Below are 23,287 nucleotides of genomic sequence, written 5' to 3' on the forward strand. Positions count from 1 at the left end.
ACAAACCATCCCTCTACGAAAGGCCACAACATCAGAAAGGTGCCATGCCCTATATAGCCTCAACCACCCTAGTCCGCACAAAAACATACCTAATACTCAAACCTTAAAAACAAGAACCAGAAAAGACACACCAGTCCATCCTTGAGACTACCTCAAAGCTAACTCCGCAAACTGTAAAGTCAAAGAATCCAAAGTCTTGTAAATCTTGTTTCAATAAGGCAACCTCCCATCCATCCTAGCACTAGACCATTATATTACTCCACCCTCTCAGGGTATAATTGCATGGTAAAAACACATAACATCCAGCTTGGTAGGATGCCACTCAAAAAGCTGCAAGAATATTTAATGCACAGTTTCTCTGGTTGCATCCTAATTAGGTTAAGGAGCACCAGAGATACGATTTTCAAGGCTTTAAGGGAAAGAGTACTTAGAAAACATTAAGCACTGTGGAGGAAGTACAGTTCGTACTGGACCCGGACCAAAGTGCGCTATCTGGCTGACCACTGTGGAGCACCGGTTAGATACACCAAGCGGGTTATCCTGGTCCAGTGCTTTGCTCTCCAACTTAGTCTCCAACTGCTGAGAAAACTGCTTCTAGTCAGTCCTGAAGCCTATGGAATGCCCCAATGCCAGCTTCTTCAATGATTGCAGCCTCCACAGTATTTCACCTCCTCTGTCTCCCATCCTCTGCATGTGCTGATATTCATCAACCTGACCTGTTAATTGCTACACTAGGACCCTCAAAGTGTAAGCTAACAAAGAATAACATTTCTAACGAGAACATGGTGACTTTGGTACCTGAAACATAAGAGATATGTGCACCAAGCAGAAATACTACGTTTATTTTAAATGTAGTTAGGCACGTAGGCCTAAGCTTGTCTAGGTTAATATTCACAGATTTTAACTATAGATAATCAAAAACTTATGGTTCACCTAGTTTCCCAAATCAAAACATAAAATAAAGTGTAAAATAACGTGTGCACACATGTAAATAATGGTTAGGTGTGTTACAGGTTAATTAATATATTAAGCACAAATAAATGATGGTGACTGCGCCATATAGACACCTCACGTGAAATTATTCCTCTACATTTCTACCTCTTTTAATCTTACTCAGTAGTGACTAGAATACAAAACTCAGATAGTATGTAGTTTTATTCTTCTTTGCATGGTATCCTATTATGTGGTTGGCAGGATCCCTCGTTATTATAAAGGATGTAGGATCAGAAAGATATCCACTTTAAAAAGAGGTGTAGCCCCCAATGGTTAAATACAATAAACCAACGCGAGGAAGGGACCGGTGAGGATGCTTGCCACCTACTCAAAGAAAGTTGCAGATTTTGAAGATGGTGATTTTCCCCTGAAGAACATAGTTAGGGTTAGGGTAAGGGTTGCACGACACAAAGTCGCACTCCCCTATCCCAGAATACTTGTTATTTGTGTAATTACAGGAGGGAGGGTGTACTCTTGGGTCCTGTTTCCCCCTTTTTACCCCGTTGTAGTTGGTGTACTCAAAACTCAGACAGCTGTAATTGCTTCAGCGCTTTCCTCCTGTTGTTTCAGGCGTTAAACAAACTTGAATGCATAAGGTAAAAGCTAAGGAATCAGAGCATAGTGAAGAAATACGCCCAGCGAAATATCTACCTAGAGTTTCTACGATGAGTAGTCGGAAGTTATTGATAACTAAAAGTAATGGAAATAAAGGAAATCTTCGGGTGTGTCTGAGTGGCGTCACAAATAGAGGTGTTTGAACTTAAAAAAAAAGATTTTCTCTAAGACGAGCATTTGTGTTATGGAGCTTATTTTTATTGACATATTCGGTAAAACCTATATTTTGCAGCGTATAGATCAGCAAAGCGATTACAAACTCAGCCAGCATTTACAGTGCAACGGGTCTTGCATTTGCTCAAGTTAGAGCTACTTGTGTTGTAAACTCTTAACCGAACTTTTCTTGCCACATAAATTGAAAATTAAAAGTAAAACAGTTTCACATAAGCGAGCCGATTCACAGCACCACGGCCGCCATGAGGATCAACGTGAAGAGACACAGAAAAAGGAAAAAAGTCCGCTCGCAGTCAAACTTATCGGCAAAAGTGCAATTAGCCATGTAACAGGAGCGATGGCCAATGTGGTAACATAACCTTCCCAAGGAGGAACAAACTAAAGATTTTTGAAGGCCAAGCCCACAAACAAGTGGTAGTGATGGGCGTGATGTGGGCGTTGTTAAAAGCCCAGATACATACCAACACGTCGGAAAAGCGGCGCTTGCGGGCTGCTATGCTCAGCCTAAAAAGGGGACATTCGGATGCTTGGGTTGCTCACACAGTGTAACATTACAGTGAAGGGTCACATGTCACTGCATCCAGTGTCAGATAAAAGTTTATCCTTGAATAGTTTGGTTATATTTAATGGCAAGTATGTACTAAAAGTAAACAGGGCGCTTTTTCTAACATTTTATAAAAAAGAAGGGAAGCATTTGAGATTTGTACGGTGAATAGTATTCAGCTGTTGGGATCTAACGAGTCCCTGGCTTTATTGTACTTCTATAGGCTTTGATAGTTTTTTAAGGGCCGAGACTGCAAGAGCATGTGCTAGTGCATATTTCTCGCTTGCAAAACTTTGCTGTTATCTAAAAAGGGTTTGGATCCCGCCTGTCACTTACTTTCCGTTGTATTGATTGGCACTCTTCTTTAAAGCCTCATAATTTGTCACTGCAGGTCTAGCATCATTTCCGTGCCTGTCCGTGGAGCAGGGACCAACCACTAATTGATTCAACTTAATCCGTGCCCGTCCACTGCTCCCGATGTTATTGAGCTAATTCTTTTTAATTTCTAGGGCCCTGCAAAAGGAAGGCGTATGACTGGCAAAACGTGCCCAGCAGGACAAACAAAATTGCAAAGTTTTATTTTCTACAGTTAATTCTTTTCTTTCATTTTCCTAAGCCTTTTCTCACTTTTGCACTCATGTTTTTTTTTGTTTTGCTTATGGGTGCTGTTCTCAAAATATGACGATTATCTTGTTCTAAATATTACAAAGCAACGTTGTTTGTTTCTTATGTGTAATTTCTGAAAATTTGCTTCAGCACATACTCGTGCATTACACACCAATCCACCCGGCTCAATCCAATCCAGCCCAGACAAGTCGATTCCACCCCACCCAACTCCAGACTAAACTACTCACCCATCGCCACTCCAATCCACCACTCTATAGTCCTCCCAACCCACCCCACTCTAATCTGGCCCAACTGCCCCACTCCAGTAAAAAACAATCTTCCCTATTCCAGTCCCAAACAATCTGCCCCAGTCTAAGCACAAACAATCTGCCCCACTCCAGTCTGCCCCACACCAATCCAGAACAATCTGCCTTACTCCACTCCAAAACATTCTGCCCCACTCCAGTCCAATATAATCTGCCCCACTCCAATCTGCTTCACTCAGCCCCACCCCAATTTAAAACAATGTGCCCTACTCCAATTTGCCCCACCCCAGTCCGCTCCACTCCAGTCCAAAACAACCTGCCTCAGTCCAAGCCAGTCTGCCTCACTCCATTCTGCCACACTCAGTCCTAAACAATATGTCCCACTCTAGTCTGCACCACACAATCCAAAACTACCTGCCCCACTACAATCGAAAACAATCTGCCTCACTTAGTCCAAAACAATCTGCCCTACTCTAATCCCAAAGGATCTGCCCTACTCTAATCCCAAAGGATCTGCCCTACTCTAATCCCAAAGGATCTGCCCTACTCTAATCCCAAAGGATCTGCCCTACTCTAATGCCAAAGGATCTGCCCTACTCTAATGCCAAAGGATCTGCCCTACTCTAATCCCAAAGGATCTGCCTTACTCCAATCCCAAACAATCTGTCGCACTCCAATCCAACACAATATGCCCCACTCCAATATTCCCCTCTCCAGTCTCTTTAACAGTCTGCTGCACTCCAATCCCAAAAACTCTGCCCCACTCCAATCCCAAAAACTCTGCCCCACTCCAATCCCAAAAAATCTTCTCTACTCCAGTCTCAAACAATCTTCCCCACATCAATCCAAATCAATCTGCCCCACTCCAGTCCAAAAAATCTACCCCACTCAATCCAAAATAGTCTGTCCCACTTCAATCTGCCCCATTTCAATCTGGCCCACTCCATTCTGTTCTTCCCCACCCTTTTCCAATCCAATCCACCGCAACCCAATCCACACCAATTCAGTCATCCCACTCCAATCCATCCTACTCAAATCCAGTTCACCTTAATATACTCCACTCCAATCCACCCTTGACCAATCCATACTACTCCAAAAATCCACCCCACACTAATCCAATTCACCCCGCATGAATCCATTCACTCCACTCCAATCCACCTACCCAACTCAAATCCAGCCCACTCCACTCCAGTTCAGTCTACCACAGTTCACTGAACTACACTCCACCGAGTCCACCACAATCTACCCCACTCCACTCCAGTCCAATCCATCCCAATCCAGTGCACCAGAATGCAGTCCACCCCACTCAAATCCACCCACCCCGATCCAATCCACCCTCCCCAATCCAGCCTATCCCTCGGAGTCCAACCCACATCACTCCAGTCCAGTCCACCCCACTGCAATCCAGTCCACTTCACGGCACCCCACCCCACTCCAATACAATCCACTACACTCTATTCCACTCACTCCAGTCCACCCTACCCCATCTAATCCAACCCATCTAATCCACCCACTCCAAAAAGTCCACCGCACACTAATCCAGTGCACCCCGCACTAATCCAAATCACCCCACTCTAATCCACCCCACCCCACTCTAATCCACCCCACCCCACTCTAATCCACCCCACCCGAGTCTACTACAATCCACCAAACTCCACTCCAGTTCACTCCACCGCAATCCAGTGAACCCTACTGCAGTTCACCCCACTCAAACTCCCCCAGTCCAATCACCCTAATCCAGTCCATCCCTTTCAGTCCAACCCACCTCACTGCAATTCACTCCACTCCACTGCAATCCACTCCACCCCACCCAATACAATCCACTGCACTCCATCCCACTCACTCCAGTCCACCCTCTAATCAACCTCATATAATCCACTCCGCTCCAATCCACTACTGTCGAACCCACCCAGTCCAATCCACCACACCCCAATCCACCCCACTCCACCGCATTTCAGTCCACCCCACTTCAATACACCCCATCAAATCCACACCCCTCAAGTCTAGTTCACTCCAATCCACCCCACTCAACTCCAATCATTCCACCCCAGTTCAGTCCACCTCACTCCAATCCCGTCTAGTCCAATCCACCCCACTCGTATCTAATCATCCCCAGTCTAGTCCAATCCACCCCAGTCCACTCCAGTCCAGTCCACCCCACTCTAGTCCACTCCACCCCACCCAATACAATCCACTGCACTCCATCCCACTCACTCCAGTCCACCCTCTAATCAACCTCATATAATCCACTCCGCTCCAATGCACTGCTGTCGAACCCACCCAGTCCAATCCACCTCAGTCCAATCCACCACACCCCAATCCACCCCACTCCACCGCATTTCAGTCCACCCCACTTCAATCCACCCCATCTAATACACCCCATCAAATCCACACCCCTCAAGTCCAGTTCACTCCAATCCACCCCACTCAACTACAATCATTCCACCCCCAGTTCAGTCCACCTCACTCCAATCCAGTCCAGTCCACCCCACTCATATCTAATCATCCCCAGTCTAGTCCAGTCCACCCCAGTCCACTCCAGTCCAGCCCACCCCACTCCAGCCCACAGTCCAATCCACCCCACTCTAGTCCAGTCCACCCTACTCTTGTCTCATCCTCCCCAGTGTGGTCCACCCCAGTCTAGCCCACTCCACTGGAGTACAATCCACCACACTCTAGTCCAATCCACCTCAGTGCAGTCCAGTCCACTCTAATCCAATCCACCTCAGTCCAGTTCACCCCACTCTAGTTCAGTTCTCCTCAGCCCAATCCACCCCACTCAGGTCCAGTCCACCCCACTCTAGTCCAGTCTACTCCAGTCCAATCCATTTAGTCCAATCCACCCACCCCTGTACAATCCAATAAAACCAATCCACCTCACTCTAGAGTACCCCACTCTAGTCCAGTGCACTCCAGTCCAATTTATTGAATCAAATCCGCCCACTCTAATCCACCCAAGTCTAGTCCAATCCTCCCCAGACCAATTCTCCCACTCTAGTCCACCCCCCTCTAGTCCAGTCTACCCCGTCCAATCCAAAGAGTCCAATCCACCCCACTCAGGTCCAATCCATCCCAGTCCAAATCACTGAGTTCAATCCACCCCAGTCCAATTCAATAAATCCAATCCACCCCGTTCCAATCCAGTGAGTCCAATCCACCATACTCTAATCCACCCCACTCTAGTCCAGTCTACCCAAGTCCGATCTAATGAGTCCAATCCTCCACACTCTAGTCCAATCCAGTGAGTCCAATCCACCCCACTCTAGTCCAATCCTCCCCAGTCCAGTCCATCCCAGTCTAGTCCAATCCACCCTACTCTAGTTCACTCCACTCGGCTTCACCCAGTCCCAGTACAATCCAGTGAGTCCAATCCACCCCACACTAGTCCAGTCCTCCCCTCTCTAGTCCAGTCCACCACAGTCTTCTCTAGTCCACTCCACTCTAGTCCACCACATCCCAGTCCAACCCAGTGAGTCCAGTCTAGTCCAGTCTAATACACCCCAGTCCAATACATCCCACTCTAGTCCAGGCCATCCCAATCCAATCTAATGCATCCACTCCACTGCCTCTAGTCTACCCCACGGTAGTCCAGTCCACCTCAATCCATCCAAGTGAGTCCAATCCACCCCACTCTAGTCCAGTCCACCCCAGTCCAATCCAGTGAGTCCAATCCACCCCACTCTAGTCAAGTCCACCCACTCTAGTCCAAACTACCCTATCCAGTCCAATGAATCCAATCCAACTCACTCCAGTCCACCCCACTCCAATGCATTCCAGTCCAAGCAACCCCGCTCCAGTCCTATCACTCCAGTTCAATACAGCCACCCCAACCCAATCTACTTCAGTCCAGTCCACCCACTCCAGTCCACCTCACTCTATCCAACCCACTCTACCCACTGCAATGCACGCCACTACTCCAATCCACACCCCTCTACCCCAGTTCACCCCACTCTACTCCATTCCAATCCACCAGACTACCTCAGTCCATTTGAACCCATTTGACTGTATTCCACACCACTCCACTCTGGTACAGCACTCTAAGACAGTCTCTGGAAATTAACCACTGAACTGTACTTCCCTCTACTCAGCTCTGACACTCTTCTCCCCCTACTCCACTCTTGTACACTCTGCCCAACAAATCCACTCTACAGCACTTCTCCCCAACTCCACTTTGACACTCCACACCACTAACTTTTAGCCATGTTGAACAGCAGCCACACTGGTGTACATGTCAAATACACATTTCCAAGCCAAAGGGTCTTGTATAGGTGCGACTTCTTGGCTTTGCCAATGCTTGTTTAAAAGCGGGCAGCATCATTACTCATCTAAATTAATTACAGGCAGAGTGGAAACTGTGATGCTGTGGAACCTAGGGCTAGGCAGCAGGTTAGTTCATGATTCAGTGCACTGCCCCAAGATCGATCCAACCACGTAGGAAGGTGAGAAAACTGCTTTTTCCAGTCCTGTTTTTAATGTTACGGAGTTATTTCAGACCCTTAAAAGTAGGCGCTAGTTAATCTTTAAATAGAATTAGTATAATTTATGCTGTTTATTTTTGTTGTCGTGCAAATAATGGACACAAAATATAGCAGCTGAATACCTGTGAAATGCATTACTAATCAAGAGACATGAGGAGCTGAGTTTAAAAATGTATACGAAAGTCGTGTGTTTGGAATTATTAAAATATAAAGATACAGACGGAACTCCAATGTTAACACAGGCCCTAGGACGAGTGCTTAATGTTGTTGGTGAGTGTTATTCGCGATTATTTTTTGTGTGACAAATCCTTCATTTTGTGAAGGAGGCCAGTGAAGTTCATGCTATATAAATAGCACAATAAAATAAAAGTTACACACACAAACCACAACTTACTCGTTGGTCTGGCTTACATGACAACACCCAAAACCGCTCTTTGCGCCGCGTGCCCATCACACCCTGCTGTGTTATAAAGCAAGTGCCAATGAGAAGTCCCACAGGCAGTTTTATGTGCCTTCCCGTCATTCCGTTGTTTAAAAACAAACAAGGGATATTCACAGGTGACACCTTATGTCATTACTTGGAGAGTATGTGTTTACCACCGGTCCACAGTGAACACTTCAAAGGATGCACCCAATAAGGTGTGCATCTTTCTCTTACGAGGTCCATCGCTACCTCCACATACCTACACCGTCAACAGAGCTGCCCACAGGGTGAAACTGCTCCAGAAACACCGAGGAGCCAGTGTTCCCAGGGGAAGCACGTTCAGTCTCACTGATCGTTGGCACCCAAAACTGCCTTATGGCTGGCACAGGTTTTTCTCTGGATAGGGCACAGTTCTTCTTGATGCTGCCACCTGAGTCCCATCCAGAGCGCGTGGGATTACGCGGCAGTAACTTCTGTACAAACACAAAGACCATGGGAACAACAGTGGAGGTTTCCTGAACATGTAGAACGGCAGAATACACCGTAACTATGATTATAATATGTCCCTTGAGAATATACTGGACGAGTACTGTCACAATACGAGTGTGTTAAGATAAAGGTGTGGCTTTTTTGTTTCTTGGGATGCTTCCATATGCAAAAAAGTTGAAATTAGTAGCCTCTGCCCCCCTAATAGAGCGCTGCTTCTAGAGTGGCCGGTAGGTGTATAATACCCGTGTGTCGGACTGGGCTACAGGGCAATCCGGCAGTGCCCGGAGCTTGCTGGTAGGTCAGTGTGGGGGCCGAGGTTGGTGGGGCAGATTTTTGGTCTTTTGGGCCGGTTTCTGTTGTTGATTTTGATATTATCTTGATATTATCACACACATTTCCAGTAGCAAGCACAAGTGCTTGCCGTCCCCCTTACCTTTTAAAACATCGTTACAATCATTACAATTTCAAAACTGCTTTATTTCCAAATGTGGGCCCCATTTCCTAGCTATCTGATTCACAAATGTGGGGGCACATTATTTTGGTGCCCGGCCCTATTTTCTGTCCCAGTCCGACCCTGCACCTGTATTTGATTATTTTTTTATTTTAGAAAAAAGAGCGCCGAACTGGCTGTCTGGGGTCCCCACGGGCTTCCCTTTCCTCCAAGGCAGCTGAAAAAGGCAGCATCACAGACCTGGCAGATAGGGAACCTGACAGCACGTCAGCTGGCGAAATCTAGCCAAAGCGCCGCCCTGCAGAGAGCACAGACGCCTCCTCGAGAGCGCGGTACAAATCGTTAATGGCGTCTCTTGGGAGACGCGCGTGTAATCAGACCCCTTCTGCTGCTCTAGGGATGTGACTCTGCCTCCTGACTTGTGAGGGCAGATCACTCTGGTGATGTACTGCACGCAGGCGATTGCTCGGGGCAGTAATACCTTTGTCATATTGCCAGCCTCGTTTGGTGTATTATATAATATTTATGTTTCCGTGTTGGAGTAGGTAGTGGGCTAGGTAGCTGGAGTGGGTAGTCATCAACCACAACCAATACTTTTTATGTAGAAAATGTTTGCTGATTAACCACAAAAGCCAGGTAGCACGCATATCTGATGAGGAGATTTTGAATTAAAAATCGGGTGAATGTATTTTGTCCATTGGCGTGTATTGAGATAAAGGCAATTTTAGGCAGGCGACACCTAAGTAAAGCCATTTTTTTGCTTCAAAATTCGGGAGTCTCTCGCCTGAATTGGGTCTGTTGGCATGTATGATTGCCTCAAGCACTGTATACATGATGCAAACAGAACTAGTTTTTCGACAGTCCAGAAATCAGTTTGGTTCTTGAATGCAGTAAGTGTGTGCCATCCAAACGCCAATGCGTACAAACGACTAACTTATGATGGCCACAGTTATGCCGGGACCACAGCCTGCTTGTTTCTAAAGACCACAAGTGCTGCATTTCTGCTACGACCCTGACATGTACCCAGCGGTGCCTTTTTTGCAGCCTTCATGAAGGTCTGTGGAACACTTTGGTAAGTGTTTTGTTTTACCACATTTCCAGGGTCCATTTTTGTGCAATATATTCTATTTACCACTAAATAAATGGTACTTCTCTGAAAACAGTGAATGTTCATCTCTTATGCATTGGCATTCTGAATTTTAAAATCTCATAAAAGAGAAAATATACAGAGAAACACTTCAGAAAACATTTACTATTTTTTTCTAAAAGACCCATACTATTCTGCATCCCTTTAGCTTAGCTAAATTTGAGTAGGGTGATATATATATATATATCTCACAATATTGTGAAAATGATCGCACTGTTCGCAAAAAAATATTTATAACTACTTTTTTTGTCATCATAGCATTTTTTTTCTTTTTCATTGGATTTGGATGCTAGTGTACCTGGGTGAAGAGAGTGCAGTGGAGCTTATGATTATTGCTATGTAGATGACTTCCAAAATGTGTGCTGTTTGTGAGATTTGTATCTAGTCGGAAAGGTAGCATGCTGGCAGAGGTGGGCTTTCTTTCAAAATATCCTGCAGCAAATGAAATATCGCGGGAGGGTTCTTCAGGAGACGTTGGGAGCTGTTTACAGTTTGGTGCAGACGATATTCTGCCAAAATGTCAGTTTGCCCACACTATTTAGAGCGGCGAACAGTCATGTTTTCGCCGCTGGAGCCAAACCTTAAACTAACAGGCCCAGGAACATCAGGCTGTCAGTCTAAGTACCTTAGAACGTCTACCCCATTCAGGGACGATTATCAGAAGTACCTTTTTTTTCCTGTTTGGGACCACCAGGAAAAGCCTAAAGTCTCTCACAGTGTCAGGGTCATTTGTTTTTTGTCTTTTTTGTTTTTCAAAGACAAACTCCAGCTTTGTGAGTTTGGTACTTTTTGTAAAAAAAAAAAAAAAAAAAAAAAAAAAGCAAGCTTGCTGCGTGGCTTCTTGAACCATGGTGGAAGCTCAGAAAAGTTAAAGTGCCTTCAGCAAAGCCAACATGGCGGCCTCTCCTCTGAAGGCACAAAGATGTTTAAATATGATGGAATGGTTATTGCCAGGGTGGCGGAGGTTATGATCTACTATACCCCCTATGAACTTGATCACATCCAGACAGTGATGTACCCATACTGGGTGTTATATTTTGTTCCTTATAGGCCTGCAACACTATGGGATATGGCGGAGTCCATGCTGTAAGCTTTCATACCTCCCATTGCCTTTCAAAGACAACGTCACAGTTTAAATACCCCTGTCTTTGATGTCACATCTGACTTAAGATGTAGCAGCTGAACAATATTCTACGATCTCTGATACTAAAGGTAGGAGTGGGCGGGGCGGGAGGAGTACACTTCCTTTCTCAGTGATTCCTGAGTGCCTTCAGGTTGCTTAAACAGTTACCAAATCCATCAAGAAAGTTCTTCCTCTACCCAAATACTTTCACTTGAATTAGGTGCCAAATTTTGGCCATAAGATTAGGCAGCACTTTAAATGCGCGTGCCAGATTAACTTTTGCTTTAATAAAAGTTGATAAGCTCCAACAAAATTCCCAAAACATTAGCCAGAAATAGTTTGAATAGCTCTTCTTTGTTAAATGTTCTTCACGTTCAGAAAACTAGTCTTGGTGGTAGAGGTTTCTCTTTTCTGGAGCCACCATCTGAAATTCCATTCCTGTGGTCATATGAAATTAAGCTAATTTGTTCTCATTCATAAAAAAATGTTTTAAACCTATTTCTTTAGGTCTGTAGTGGTGTATTTTTTTTTATTTTAATCAGGCCACTCTTAGCACAACCAAACCGTACGTGCAATGTTATGTCCTTCATTGTTATAACCTAATTTATCAGTAGTTTATGGATGATACCTTTTAGTTCCTGAGTCACTGGGCATGGACCATATTCAATAGGAAATATCTCTCTAAAACATTTGGCTTCTTTTTTTTAATGTGTCTCGGAAGCAGAAAACTCCTCTAATCGTTCCCTTCTATCACTTACAAAAAAACAAAAGGTACAAAAACTTCACGATGAGCCTTAGGGCTCCCCAAAGAGGAGTGCCTCCATCCTGCCAATACCATGAGCCCTCACTTTGATGCAGCAGATATGGTGTAGTCCGCAAATGTAATGATCTTTTTTGTCAATGCTGGAATCTCTTCTGTATTTCGTAATCTTTGAATAAGTGTAATCAGATTGTTGATTCTCTGGAGTTCTGACTCTGAGGGATGCAACTTCAACGACACCATATATTATGAGTTGAGTGCTCATTCAGTATGGCCACTGGTGATTGATTTATTTTTTAGCTTCTTTTTCCAGCTTTTTTTTGCAACCTTTATCTCCCTTCAAATCTTCAAAGATGTAGAGGCCTTTTCAGACAAGGAACAGCTTCTCCATCAGCAAGACATTGCGGGAAAAGTTACGGCTTTTGTTCGCCCAAGATTGGTATCAAACAAGTCCAGAGGAGAGATGAAAAATATGCTGTGTGAGAGGCAATAAATCCAAATTCAAAATACCTTCGAGGTCCAGAAACTACGAAAGGGAAATTGTATTTGGAGACAATCAAATGAGGGATTTAAGGGCTGTTTTGTCTATGTATGAGGCAAACGTAGGCTGGTGTTAGGTGAACAAGGTTTGTCGTGCATAATAAGTTGTGCTACATCATTTATTCTAACCAGAACAGGAGTGTCGCCCAGTTTTAGAGGCACCATTAGAAGACAGTTTAGAGAAAGCAGAGGCAGTCTACCAAGATGTGCAAGGTCTGCACTTGAAATCTACTCCTCTATTTTCCGTCCTCACATGTGATATTGTCATTTACTCCAGCAGACCAGCAATGCTGGGTTTTGAACTGAACAGTGAGAAAATCCATACGTTGATTGCTTGCAAATTAGGAAGGGAAGACTAAACCGTCATAATATTGAACTATTTAAAATGTAGCTACGATTAGACAATTACATTATTAACCAATATTTAAATATTGTTTCATTAACGAAAACATGGTAGAATTATATTGTTTCAGAGTGTTTTTTATATATTTAGGCCATTAGCCTTGTATGTCGCCCGAGAGCCTTTAGGAGGCCTTGATGCTTGCATAGCATCTGTTATACGATACTATCAGCAACACTGCCCGTATGTTCTGAAATCTTTACCGGTTGTTAAGTGAGATGGACCGTTCCAGAATTTTAATTTTTGAAATTAGGGTGTTGTAAAATATGGTAAGTGGTAGTATAATCAACATTTCATCTAGTGTAACTTTCAAATAGGCAGGAGTACCAAACACATTAGTCAGTCTTACATTCCTCAAGAAGGTGAGGTGTACAGTTTTGCAATATTTTTGTGGGCCCGAAGGAGCACTATACTGGGATTTTTATGGCTTGACATCTGTTAACTATAACACACTACTTCTATATTCCGTTCATGGGACTGAGGGCCAGAACATGCAGCAGGGAAAGTTTGTAAATCCTGGGTGATAAAATCTTTTGTTTAGGTTAAAGTACTATCCACTGGCTGAGGAAAGACCTTCAAATTAGGGATTTTCAGCTTTCTATAATGCGGTTTTATTCACAAATGTTATTAGTGTAGGTAAAATCTGCAGTTTATATTCGGTTATTGTTGGGTGATTGATCTAGCACAGGCTTCAATTTCCACGTACCCCACAGGATCCTACGCTCAGTCCAGCTCTCTCTTGCTAAAGTACCCAGCATCAGAAAAACAAGAACAGGGGGCTCATTCTTCTACCTCGCCATCACAGCCTGGAATGCCCTACTGCCCCACCTCAGACAGACTACATCGCTCCTTCACGAAAGAGCTGAAGACATGGCTATTTGAAGAACCTTCGCACTGATGGACACTCCATGTGACTATTTGACAGCCAAGATAGTAGAGCCCTTAAAATGATCACCAACTAAGGAACCTAGAGAGCTTAACACCTCGGGTTGAGATATGTCACCCAAGCTCTAAAATACCACTTTTATCATCAAGTAGTTTAATCGGCTTACCAATAAACTTTACTGGCGACATTGTGCTACTGAGAAGGATGGCAGAGAATTCGGCAATCATTTTGACCATGTTTTGCTTACTTTGAGATTCATTATTTACTTTCTTGTCAGCAGAATTTGTGTGGTTAAAAAGGAGTTACAATCTCCTTCTACACTTTGTTCTTGTTTCTTAGGCTCCAAGGCATCTAGGAATTTAGCAGAGGTTCTTTTTTGAAGGCCAGAGCTGAAAATGTAGCTCCCAAACCAAAAAAAACCCATAACATGTCATTGTTGGTAATTCCTTGGTCAGTAGTCATGGCGATTGCAGATATGTAGCAACTACCAGCAACCTGCCAAATCACCTCTTACCAGGCCCCAAATCCGTAGGCTTTCTTTAGTTCTTGCCTGCCAGCACAGCTCTCTGCATTACCTACTAATGCTGGGTCTTTAAAATATACGTAGAGTGGGCTTTGACTCCTTCCAGACTAGTATGTTTTTTTCTCTCCCTCGCCCTCTCCTCGCTATTGGTGCATCATTCCACCACTTATAGAGGGCTTGCATTGAAGTACAAGAGGCACACTTTTGCCTCTCATAAGTCCACTGAATCATTACCCATTAAATTATCTCATAGGGGATTATATACTGAAGCCAGTCGGTTTTTTTTCACCGTTACAGGCATCTCTTTAATTTAAGGCAGCCCTCTTTGCTTTGCCAATGCTTGTTTGTGAGTCTGCAGCTGCTGCACCGCTAATTGGGCTGCTGAATAAGTATAATTCATTATGTAGTACTTTAGTATGTTTTACCAGGTTTAAAGCAGATTGCATTCAAGCCTGTGTTTGCACACTCCAATTGCTATGCTTCATCAACGTGCTTTCCCCCTTCCAGAGACCTGAGATCTTTTCCGGATGGCTCAGAAGTGGAAAGGGAAATAGTTTGTTTACAGCTCAAAACTTTGCAAATTGATGTATTTTTTCCATGCCAATTATCTTTCTGTTTGCATTTCCCTTGCCTCATCTCTGCAGGAAAACATGGCTTCGAAGGTACACTGGGAACCCGAAAGGAAATGAGCGCGTTGGCTGATTGTGTTTTCCATGCGGCAGTCTGCAAATGGGGCCTATTAAAATCCATCAATTTAAATAGTCCATAACCAGCTGGAAGTAGCCAGAAATGAAACATGAAATAGCTAGATAATTTACTTAGCATTTAGCAGCAAAAGAAATCAGGCTGGGGACCCAAGAGGCTGCATAAATGTATGATCATTTGCTTGACCTCCCCAGCATCCATTAAGGTCACTCGTTGCATATGAATTACAAGGGCCAGGAGAAGTGGATTTTCTGTGGTAATTACTTCACTATTAATACTCAAGACTAATTATGGCAAGCAGGGACATGGGGAGGGGCGGGGGGGATCAATATGACTCTGGGCGGGAAAGAAATCCTAGTGCTGAAAATTCTGAAGCAGCCTCCTTGCGGCCATGGAACGATCCACCTTTACCCCAGTCTGTACTTGCCTGTACAGATCCACTACTAGACCACCGTGCACAGTATGGGGGTGTTAACCCCTTCGCAAAGCAAAAAAACACTTAATCTAGAGTTTCGTGAAGAATACTTTTAATCCTCCCTCACTCTTGAATGGTTCAATACCGTGGCGAAATAAGCAGCTTAGCTGCTGCCATATCCATGGCTGTAATCTGCTGACTCCATTTTGTCTCTGAGCTCTGTTTAGGGAGGTCTACGGTTGTCACCCTTAACATTGTCCTAGTTGATATTCATGTTGGAGCTGTAAGGCCAACAGGCTCTACAAACTCCATCGTGCCTCACTCAAGTAGAAATTAAAAGCAGTCCATTGATGGGTCTTCATTACCTGAGGTCCCCTTCCCACGTGCTTGAGTCACTTGCCTGGGAAAGCAGAAGGGAGAGAACCGCTCTGATGCCCTAATACTGGACTTGTGAGAGAAGGTCAGGGAATCTTTTCCTCCTGCTCTGTAGTGATTGCACTTTGAGCAACAAGATATTCCTTTAGAAATGTGTGTATTGACTTATTTTCAATGAAAGATAAAGAAGATTGCGTGTCTTTGTTATGCTGTTTTGCACAGTCTGTTTATATTTGTGTAGTGCAATCTGTGATTCAGATTTTCATGCAATCCGAAGATAGAATGGGCTGAACTGGTAGTGACTTTATTTGGTGTAGGTGGAGAACACGAATATTGGTGAACAGCTCAGGAGTGCAGCAACAAAAACTGTTAGACGGACTTGGACAGTATATACAGGGTGATGCCCGATTGCAGTGCTGCTGACAGCTTGTCGGGTCGTAGCACTGTTAAAGCAGTAAATGCGATGATCAAGAGACAATTTCAGCCACCCAGAGCAATTTATGTTCCAGCTCTGTCTCAAAGTGAGGCAGACAATCATCGATACAATGATTAGAAACAACGTCACAGCTTTGGGGATAAGCAGAGGCATATTTTCTAGGGGAAAAGCAGTCTACAGATGCCCGCAACGCGGTGGATGAAGGAAACGTTCATCTTTCAACAGCAAACCAGATTCCATGTCCACCCATCGAATTGTGAAGTTGGTTCGGTTCGATGGCTGCGGACTGCTGCCTCCAATTGACTGATACTGAGTCAGAACACTCCCCACAAAACAAGAGCGAAATAAAGGTCAAGTACAACAAAGTTGTTGTATTAGCTTCTGTTATATCATTTTGGCTCCTCCAGTGAATGGTTGTCGGTTAATAAACAAGTTACAGAGAACTGAATGAATCTGCATTTGCACGGCTATTACTAGAGGGTAAAGGCCAAATTTCACGTTATTGCTATACAGAGCCAAAGTAATTGTATAAATATAGTATTTTTTTTAACATTGTTGAGGGTAGAAAGGGACATCACGACCCACTCATGCCTGACCTTTCATAATGCATGGCCTCTTGCTACAATTAATGTTATTACTCGTACGATATGACACTTTGGGCATTTGCATACGTTCTGTATCTGTCTGTGTGTATATGTATTTATATATGTTTGTGTGTGTTTACCTACCAGTATGTGCCTCTGTTTGTCCGTTTTGACGTGGTTAAAGTAAGTTGAGCAAAGGCACCTAGGGCAAGGGCAGAACCAAAGACCAGAGTGACATGCTTGTACCAGCCCCTGTCAGTGCAAATGTACTTAGCTGTCTACGTGATTTCGCATCATACCGCCATTGGGCTTAATATTTCCACATCTTGGTCATGTGAAGAAGGCTGAGGTCTGAAGTTACTACGATAAGTAAGTACCTTTCTGCTTTTTGGCTTGAGACACTTGAAACCGTAACTCCCTAAGATTCCTTTGTTTCATAGGAAAGTGGACTGAGGTTCAGCGTTTATTGTATGGTAGCGTAAATAGAGGACACCCTATCCCTGATAATGTCACAAACCGCCCTGTGCGTCCTTTTTGAATGCTTGGGTGAAAAGAGTGTTGCGTGTAATTTGCTTAAGGTTTGAACACTTGCGGTAAACATGTTGTGCTGGCGCCATTGAATAAAATACTGCAGTGAATGTTAGAATAGGCATAGTTGTGCAAAGGAGTAGTTACCATCTCGTATGCAAAAAGCATGCTAATGGAAACGAAATCCACAGAAATAACAAGCGTTTGCAATGCAGTGAGTCTCGCATTTGCTCGAGTTAGAGCTATTGGTGGTGTAAATTCCTAACTGGACGTTTCTTGCTACATAAATTTAAAATAAAAAGTAAAACAGTTGACATAAGCGAGCCAATTCAAAGCGCCATGGACAGCATGGGCTCGGAGGAGACACACAAAAGGAAAAATAACTTTACTCAGGCAAACATATCGGCAATCGTGCAATTATCCAGGTGAGAGGGTCAGTCTGCAAGGCGGTAACCAAACCTCCCCAAGGCGGGACAAATGTAAAGCATTTACCAATGATTTCAAAGGATTATTGAAAAGCAAGCCCATGAACAAGTGAAAGTGATGGGCGTGAGGTGGGCTTGGTTAAAAGCCCACATGATTTACAACAGGTCAAAGCACTTGCATGCTCGACCTAAAAAGGGGTCAATGACCATGTGTGAGGACGTCTAGACCATGGTTTTAAAGGAAATGCAGTGATCATAGCTGCAGACCAAGAAAATAGATTAACTCTTATGTTGGCTTCAGCGAGTCATTTATTATTATGAGTATCATATTTTCCAGGAACTGAGACTGCTTTCTGGCATGTACTGTGGTTATTGCCTTTTCGGTATTTTTTTTACTACCTATTGTGTTTCAAAGGTTCAACATGTTTTTTTGAGGGGATATTGCTTTTTGTGGTTTTTAATTAAATGTTTATGGCAAAGTGGATAGGAATTTCTACTTTGAATCCTGTATATATTTTGCTATTTTAGTTTGTTGCCGTGGGGCGTGGACTTTTTTTTTTTTTTCTTTTTCTAAAACATCACTGCTTGGTTTCTTACTTGTGATGCTTGTGTTTAACAGAGCAGCATGCTTAAGGTGCCGAATGTCTACATTCAGGAAGAGTCTTGGCTGAACCTGCAGGCTAGAATTATGACCATCAAAAGCCGCTGCCTCACCTGGACACAATACGCCTCTCTAACTGAAGAGTCGGTCTTCAGGGAAAGCTTGGACAATCCAAATTGGTAAGGTTAGATTGTCATAGTGCAGGTGGTGCCTGAGTGTCAGTTAATATATTCTTTCCACAGTTAGGAATGTTACCAAAGTTAGGCTGGAGCCCTTGCAGGACTTGGTAGCTGGTGGTGGGGGGGGGGGGGGGTGAGATGTGTCCAGCGTGAAATTCGTAGGCATTTCTATGCTACCTAGGAAAGATTAATCATTTAACACATTCAAGATAGCTCAGTGCTTTCGCCTTTATTGGATGTCAAATGTATAATCATTCACCAGGAATTTTGCTCCGGGTGCCCGGATTATATACATCGAAATCGTAAACTGCTGATTGGTAAAACAGAGTGTAATTTTCCTTTCTTTTCCTTAAATTGGACCAAAGTTTTTTACTGCAACAAGAGAAAGTATCAGCTCTCGTATTGACATCAGCAAGACCTTTTGAACTATCAATATAATTCTTCAGCCAATTTAGGCATGCTCCCACCTGGACGTTTCCACGGAAGCTCATTATTACATTGGGTTACTAGCACCATAATATTCGCAGGTTAATGCTAATTCTAGAATTTTCTCCTCTTCTTGCTGATTTTCTTATTTATTTTTAATCGGTTACTAATTTTTGTAAAATCCCTGAATGTTTAAATTTGAGGTTTAAAATGTACAATGTGAGAAAGTTCAATGGTATGCTGTTTACATATATAGCACACAGGAGACAATACCCCCAGTGTAATGTTTGAACCGTTTAAACTAGAAATTATATTTGGCCTGAAGATGGATTTTATAGCAGTTGCAGAATTAAGTGGCTGGCCGGTTTTGAACTTGTATGGGAGCTAGATTGCTCAGATCATGGTGCTAAATTACACGGCTGCATCTCGAACTGTGGGCTATGTATGCACTGGTGAGATTATATTCATAGCTGAGGCAGACTCTGGTCATGAAATTCCTGGTCTGACACATGATCTACAGTGGCCCCTACAAATTGCATCAGTGATGTGAGATTTGTTTTCATTCCGGAATTACCTTGATGATTGACCTAAACACAGCGGACTCTAGGCCAGTATATTTTGCCATATTTAGCTTTGGTGCAGATCGAATGAGAAGTTCCAAGTGAACCTTTTTTTCCTTTTTGCAAGTGAACAAAAGCATTCTTTTCAAACGAGTGATGTGGCACTAAATACGATGTTAGCAGAAACAATTCGGGAATGGCAAGGGCAATGCACGAAAACCAAATTAAGGATTACTAACTGTAAAATGTCCTAATCGTAAAGAAATGCAAATAAAGTGTTTAGTTATTCTTGAATTTACAATAAATCGGTAACGTTTTCTGTAAATGTAACAGAGACCCCCCAGGGCAAATATTTTGAAAACCATAAATTTTGACCTGCAGCTTTTCTCTTGTGCAAGGGTAACATAGAAAGGGAATGCAGGATAACCAGGACTCCTCAAACGACATGTTTGGGGTGAAGACTTAAATAAAGCTGGGTAAAAGAACTAAAGTAACTCCAAGGACTCCATCAGTTCTGAAAGCATTCGTGTTGTGGGTCTGTAAAGCTAGTTATTGAGGGGAAAAATCAGAACCAAAGAAGCAAGTCTAGAGATGGACTGGATATCTCGACCTCATTCTTTTAGGTCTGCATGCCTAGCCTTCGATACACCGTGGCCAGCAGCAGTCTCAGGTTCTTTCAACTGCTGGCTTCGATATTAGCAGGACAGTTCATTGGCTCATAGGAAATGTCAGCTTCTTGAATTTATGTGCAAAATATTCTCTCTGCATCAGTTGGGTGCAGGTCGCAGGCTTCTGTAGGTAGCCTGTGTAACTTGTATGGCAAAACACCGTTTTGAATAGACCTGTTACAAAGGGAAGTTTTTCTCCCTGTTTGTTCAATAATAAGCCTCTGCAATGGACAGAAAGTTAAAGAAGTTTCCCTTAGCCAGTCCTGAGCATCCAGAAGGAAGCAAATATGTCACCTCATTGACCCTCGTCACTATTCAGTCTTTGGGAACCTTTGTCTTCTTAACTCTATTCTCTGCTCCATTCTTGTAGATCTCATATACTCATTTTCAGGTTTCGCCTGCCACCGCGCTTACACGCGGTTTGTGAAATCTATTGTTAACAAAACCTCAAAAAAACCTTAAAAGGGGCTTATGCTCAGCCCTGAAATACCTGAATTTAACATTGGCTTAATCCAACGTCGCTCTGGTTTACGTGCTTCTGATTGGCCAGCAAGTCACCCTGCTTCACTTCCTATTCTGTTCTTCATCTTCTTCACAATTCTTGCCGTTGAGTTGCCTGTGGAACAAGTACTCCCTTCAGTCACTTCCCATTACACGCTGGCCATTGTCCTTCCTCTTTGGCTGCCATGCAGAATGTCAATTTTGTTGTTTTTCTTTTGCTTGGCGCTCTGTGGCCGTATGTTGATTGGGCATGTTGTTTCTTGTTACTGTTTCTTTGGTGTCTGTCTACCTAACATCCTCGTCCTACCTGGTGACCCCTACCTTCTCTTTACATTTCCACGTTCACGCTGAAGACATTTAGGAGGTTGGCAGTGGCGAAAAACACTAATCTCTGAGCACTTCCGGGTTCCGCAGGATTTGTGAGGGATTTAACCCTTTTATAGGCGTTGGTATCGGACTTGGGTTAACTCTGTTGAGAGCTTAGACATGTACTCCCTTTACTTCATGTATCTTGGCACTACCACTTTCATTTGATAGACTCCTGGCACTATTCAGCTTTCTATGAACAAAAATTACGCCCACCTCATCACCCAGCCAGTGTGCGTATCCCGCTGGCTAGTGGCCACATTTCCATGCGCATCAAGATGGTCGGGGGATAATGCGCCTGCGTCAGTAAGCAGTCCACGTGATTCTGCCAACGAATATATCCTATCTAGTGAAATACATCAGTGGGTTAATGTATGGGCGGCGGAAATGTGTGTAATCTGCTCCCAATTGCGACGGATAGTTCAGGGAGTTAATGCACCAATTAAAGTAATGTCTGCATCACCTGTGGGTCATGGGTCACAACCTTAGGAGAACTGCAGAGTGGTTTAATGATTCAGCATCACAGATCAGTGTGTGCCCTCTGGGATACAGATGTGAACTTTGTAGAATGTCTGAATGCGTAAAAGCAACTGCACATCTACAGATCAAATCTATTAATCCCTTTACATTAACTAATGGGATTAATGCCCGTGCTGCAGAGCTATGGGCCTAACCAGTTTATCACGGGTTCCGACTTCAGTACAATTGCTCATGGAATTAATTCGACTGTTGTTTAGTCTTTAAGATGCAGAACAGCCCCTGATCTGAAATCCCAGTGCACTAGCATCCGAGATTGGTGCAACTCTACATAGATTTTAGCCTTATCTGCAAATCACGTTGTAATCCCTTTACAATATCTCATGGGATTAATAAACCTGCTGCAAAAATGTGTGACTAATCGCTAATTCATGGGTTCTGTGTCTAACTGACATACAAAAAGTTTCAAGGCTGATAAAGCAACTCAGTAGATCAATGCACCTGCTGCAGACAACCATGTGTAAACTGCAGATCGCAGGTTTTAGTTGTACTAAATAACTTTGAGGGTTCGGTCTTCTGGCTTTAAATGTGTGCTATAATGATCTGCAAGCAGGTGTGTTGCAGAGGACAGTCCTCCTGGTTACACATTTGACTCCAAGGAAGAAGGCAGTACGTTTATGTCACTGTACATCTTGGCGCTACAATTTGTGGATTGCCAACTCAGATGCAGAACCTAATGAAGGAGTGCTGAGCAGGGGTGGCTTCTCCATTAGGGCTGAGGAGCGTTGCCCGCCCCCCCCCCCACCTCCAGCAGCAACACCTGCACAACTTTTATTATAAGACGATAATAAACAATGTTTATTATCATTTTATAGTAAAAAGGGGAGGATTCTTGGGGCTGTGACAAGGGGGAGTGCACAGCTGTATCGGGCGGCCAAACACATGCGCACAGGGCTCTCTCCAACCCAGTAACATAGGCACTGCGTTGCTGCGTTGGAGACAGCAGGCAGAGACTTTCAGGCTGCCACGGAGCACCCTTGCTGGGCGCTCTGTCCAATCCTAACGCTGCTTAAGTGCTGCCAGCAGCAGCAAAAACATAGCGCCTCATGTAAGAGATGCAGCAGAGGTTATAGGTGAGCTCCTGGCGGGGCCCGGCTAACCACCTGTTCATCCCGAACTAAATAAACTAGTTTATACCAGGCTGTGTCCTGCTATTGTATTTGTGGCAAATTTAATTAATCTGCAATGACTTGCATCACATTCTGTTCCTACAGTATAGTGGGTCAATGCGCACCACACAGAGATGTGTGTGTAACATGCAAGTCACAGATTCCAATCACAGAGCAATGTGGTTCGGGTGGGAACGACCCGCTATAGAGATATACGGGTAACTTAAATGGTAGTTTTGCGTGTTAATGCACCCTCGAAAAGTAGCAGGGCCTAATCCTGAGGTACATATTTCTACAGCACTCACTGACATTTCATCTTTCCCTTGTTGGTGAATCAAGAGCTCAAATTAGGTAGTAATGACAGATACTTTGTATTTAAAATTAATTACTCTAATTATGACTAGGAGACCAAGCCATATACTCTCGATAAAATATCAGGTTATAAATTCCGGG

At 43.8% G+C, this 23,287-nt stretch overlaps 1 protein-coding gene across 1 annotated transcript in view; it reads left to right on the forward strand.

The window, feature by feature from the left end:
• PRELID2 (PRELI domain containing 2) overlaps window positions 1-23,287 on the forward strand; it is a 176,802-nt gene that overhangs the window by 70,767 nt on the left and 82,748 nt on the right. The window contains exon 4 of the mRNA XM_069244690.1: window positions 18,507-18,667. Within this exon, the coding sequence (XP_069100791.1) occupies window positions 18,507-18,667 (161 nt within the window). The remainder of the gene's footprint in view (window positions 1-18,506; window positions 18,668-23,287) is intronic.

This window comes from Pleurodeles waltl, chromosome 7 (genome assembly GCF_031143425.1).
Source record: "Pleurodeles waltl isolate 20211129_DDA chromosome 7, aPleWal1.hap1.20221129, whole genome shotgun sequence".
NCBI classification, from domain to species: domain Eukaryota; kingdom Metazoa; phylum Chordata; class Amphibia; order Caudata; family Salamandridae; genus Pleurodeles; species Pleurodeles waltl.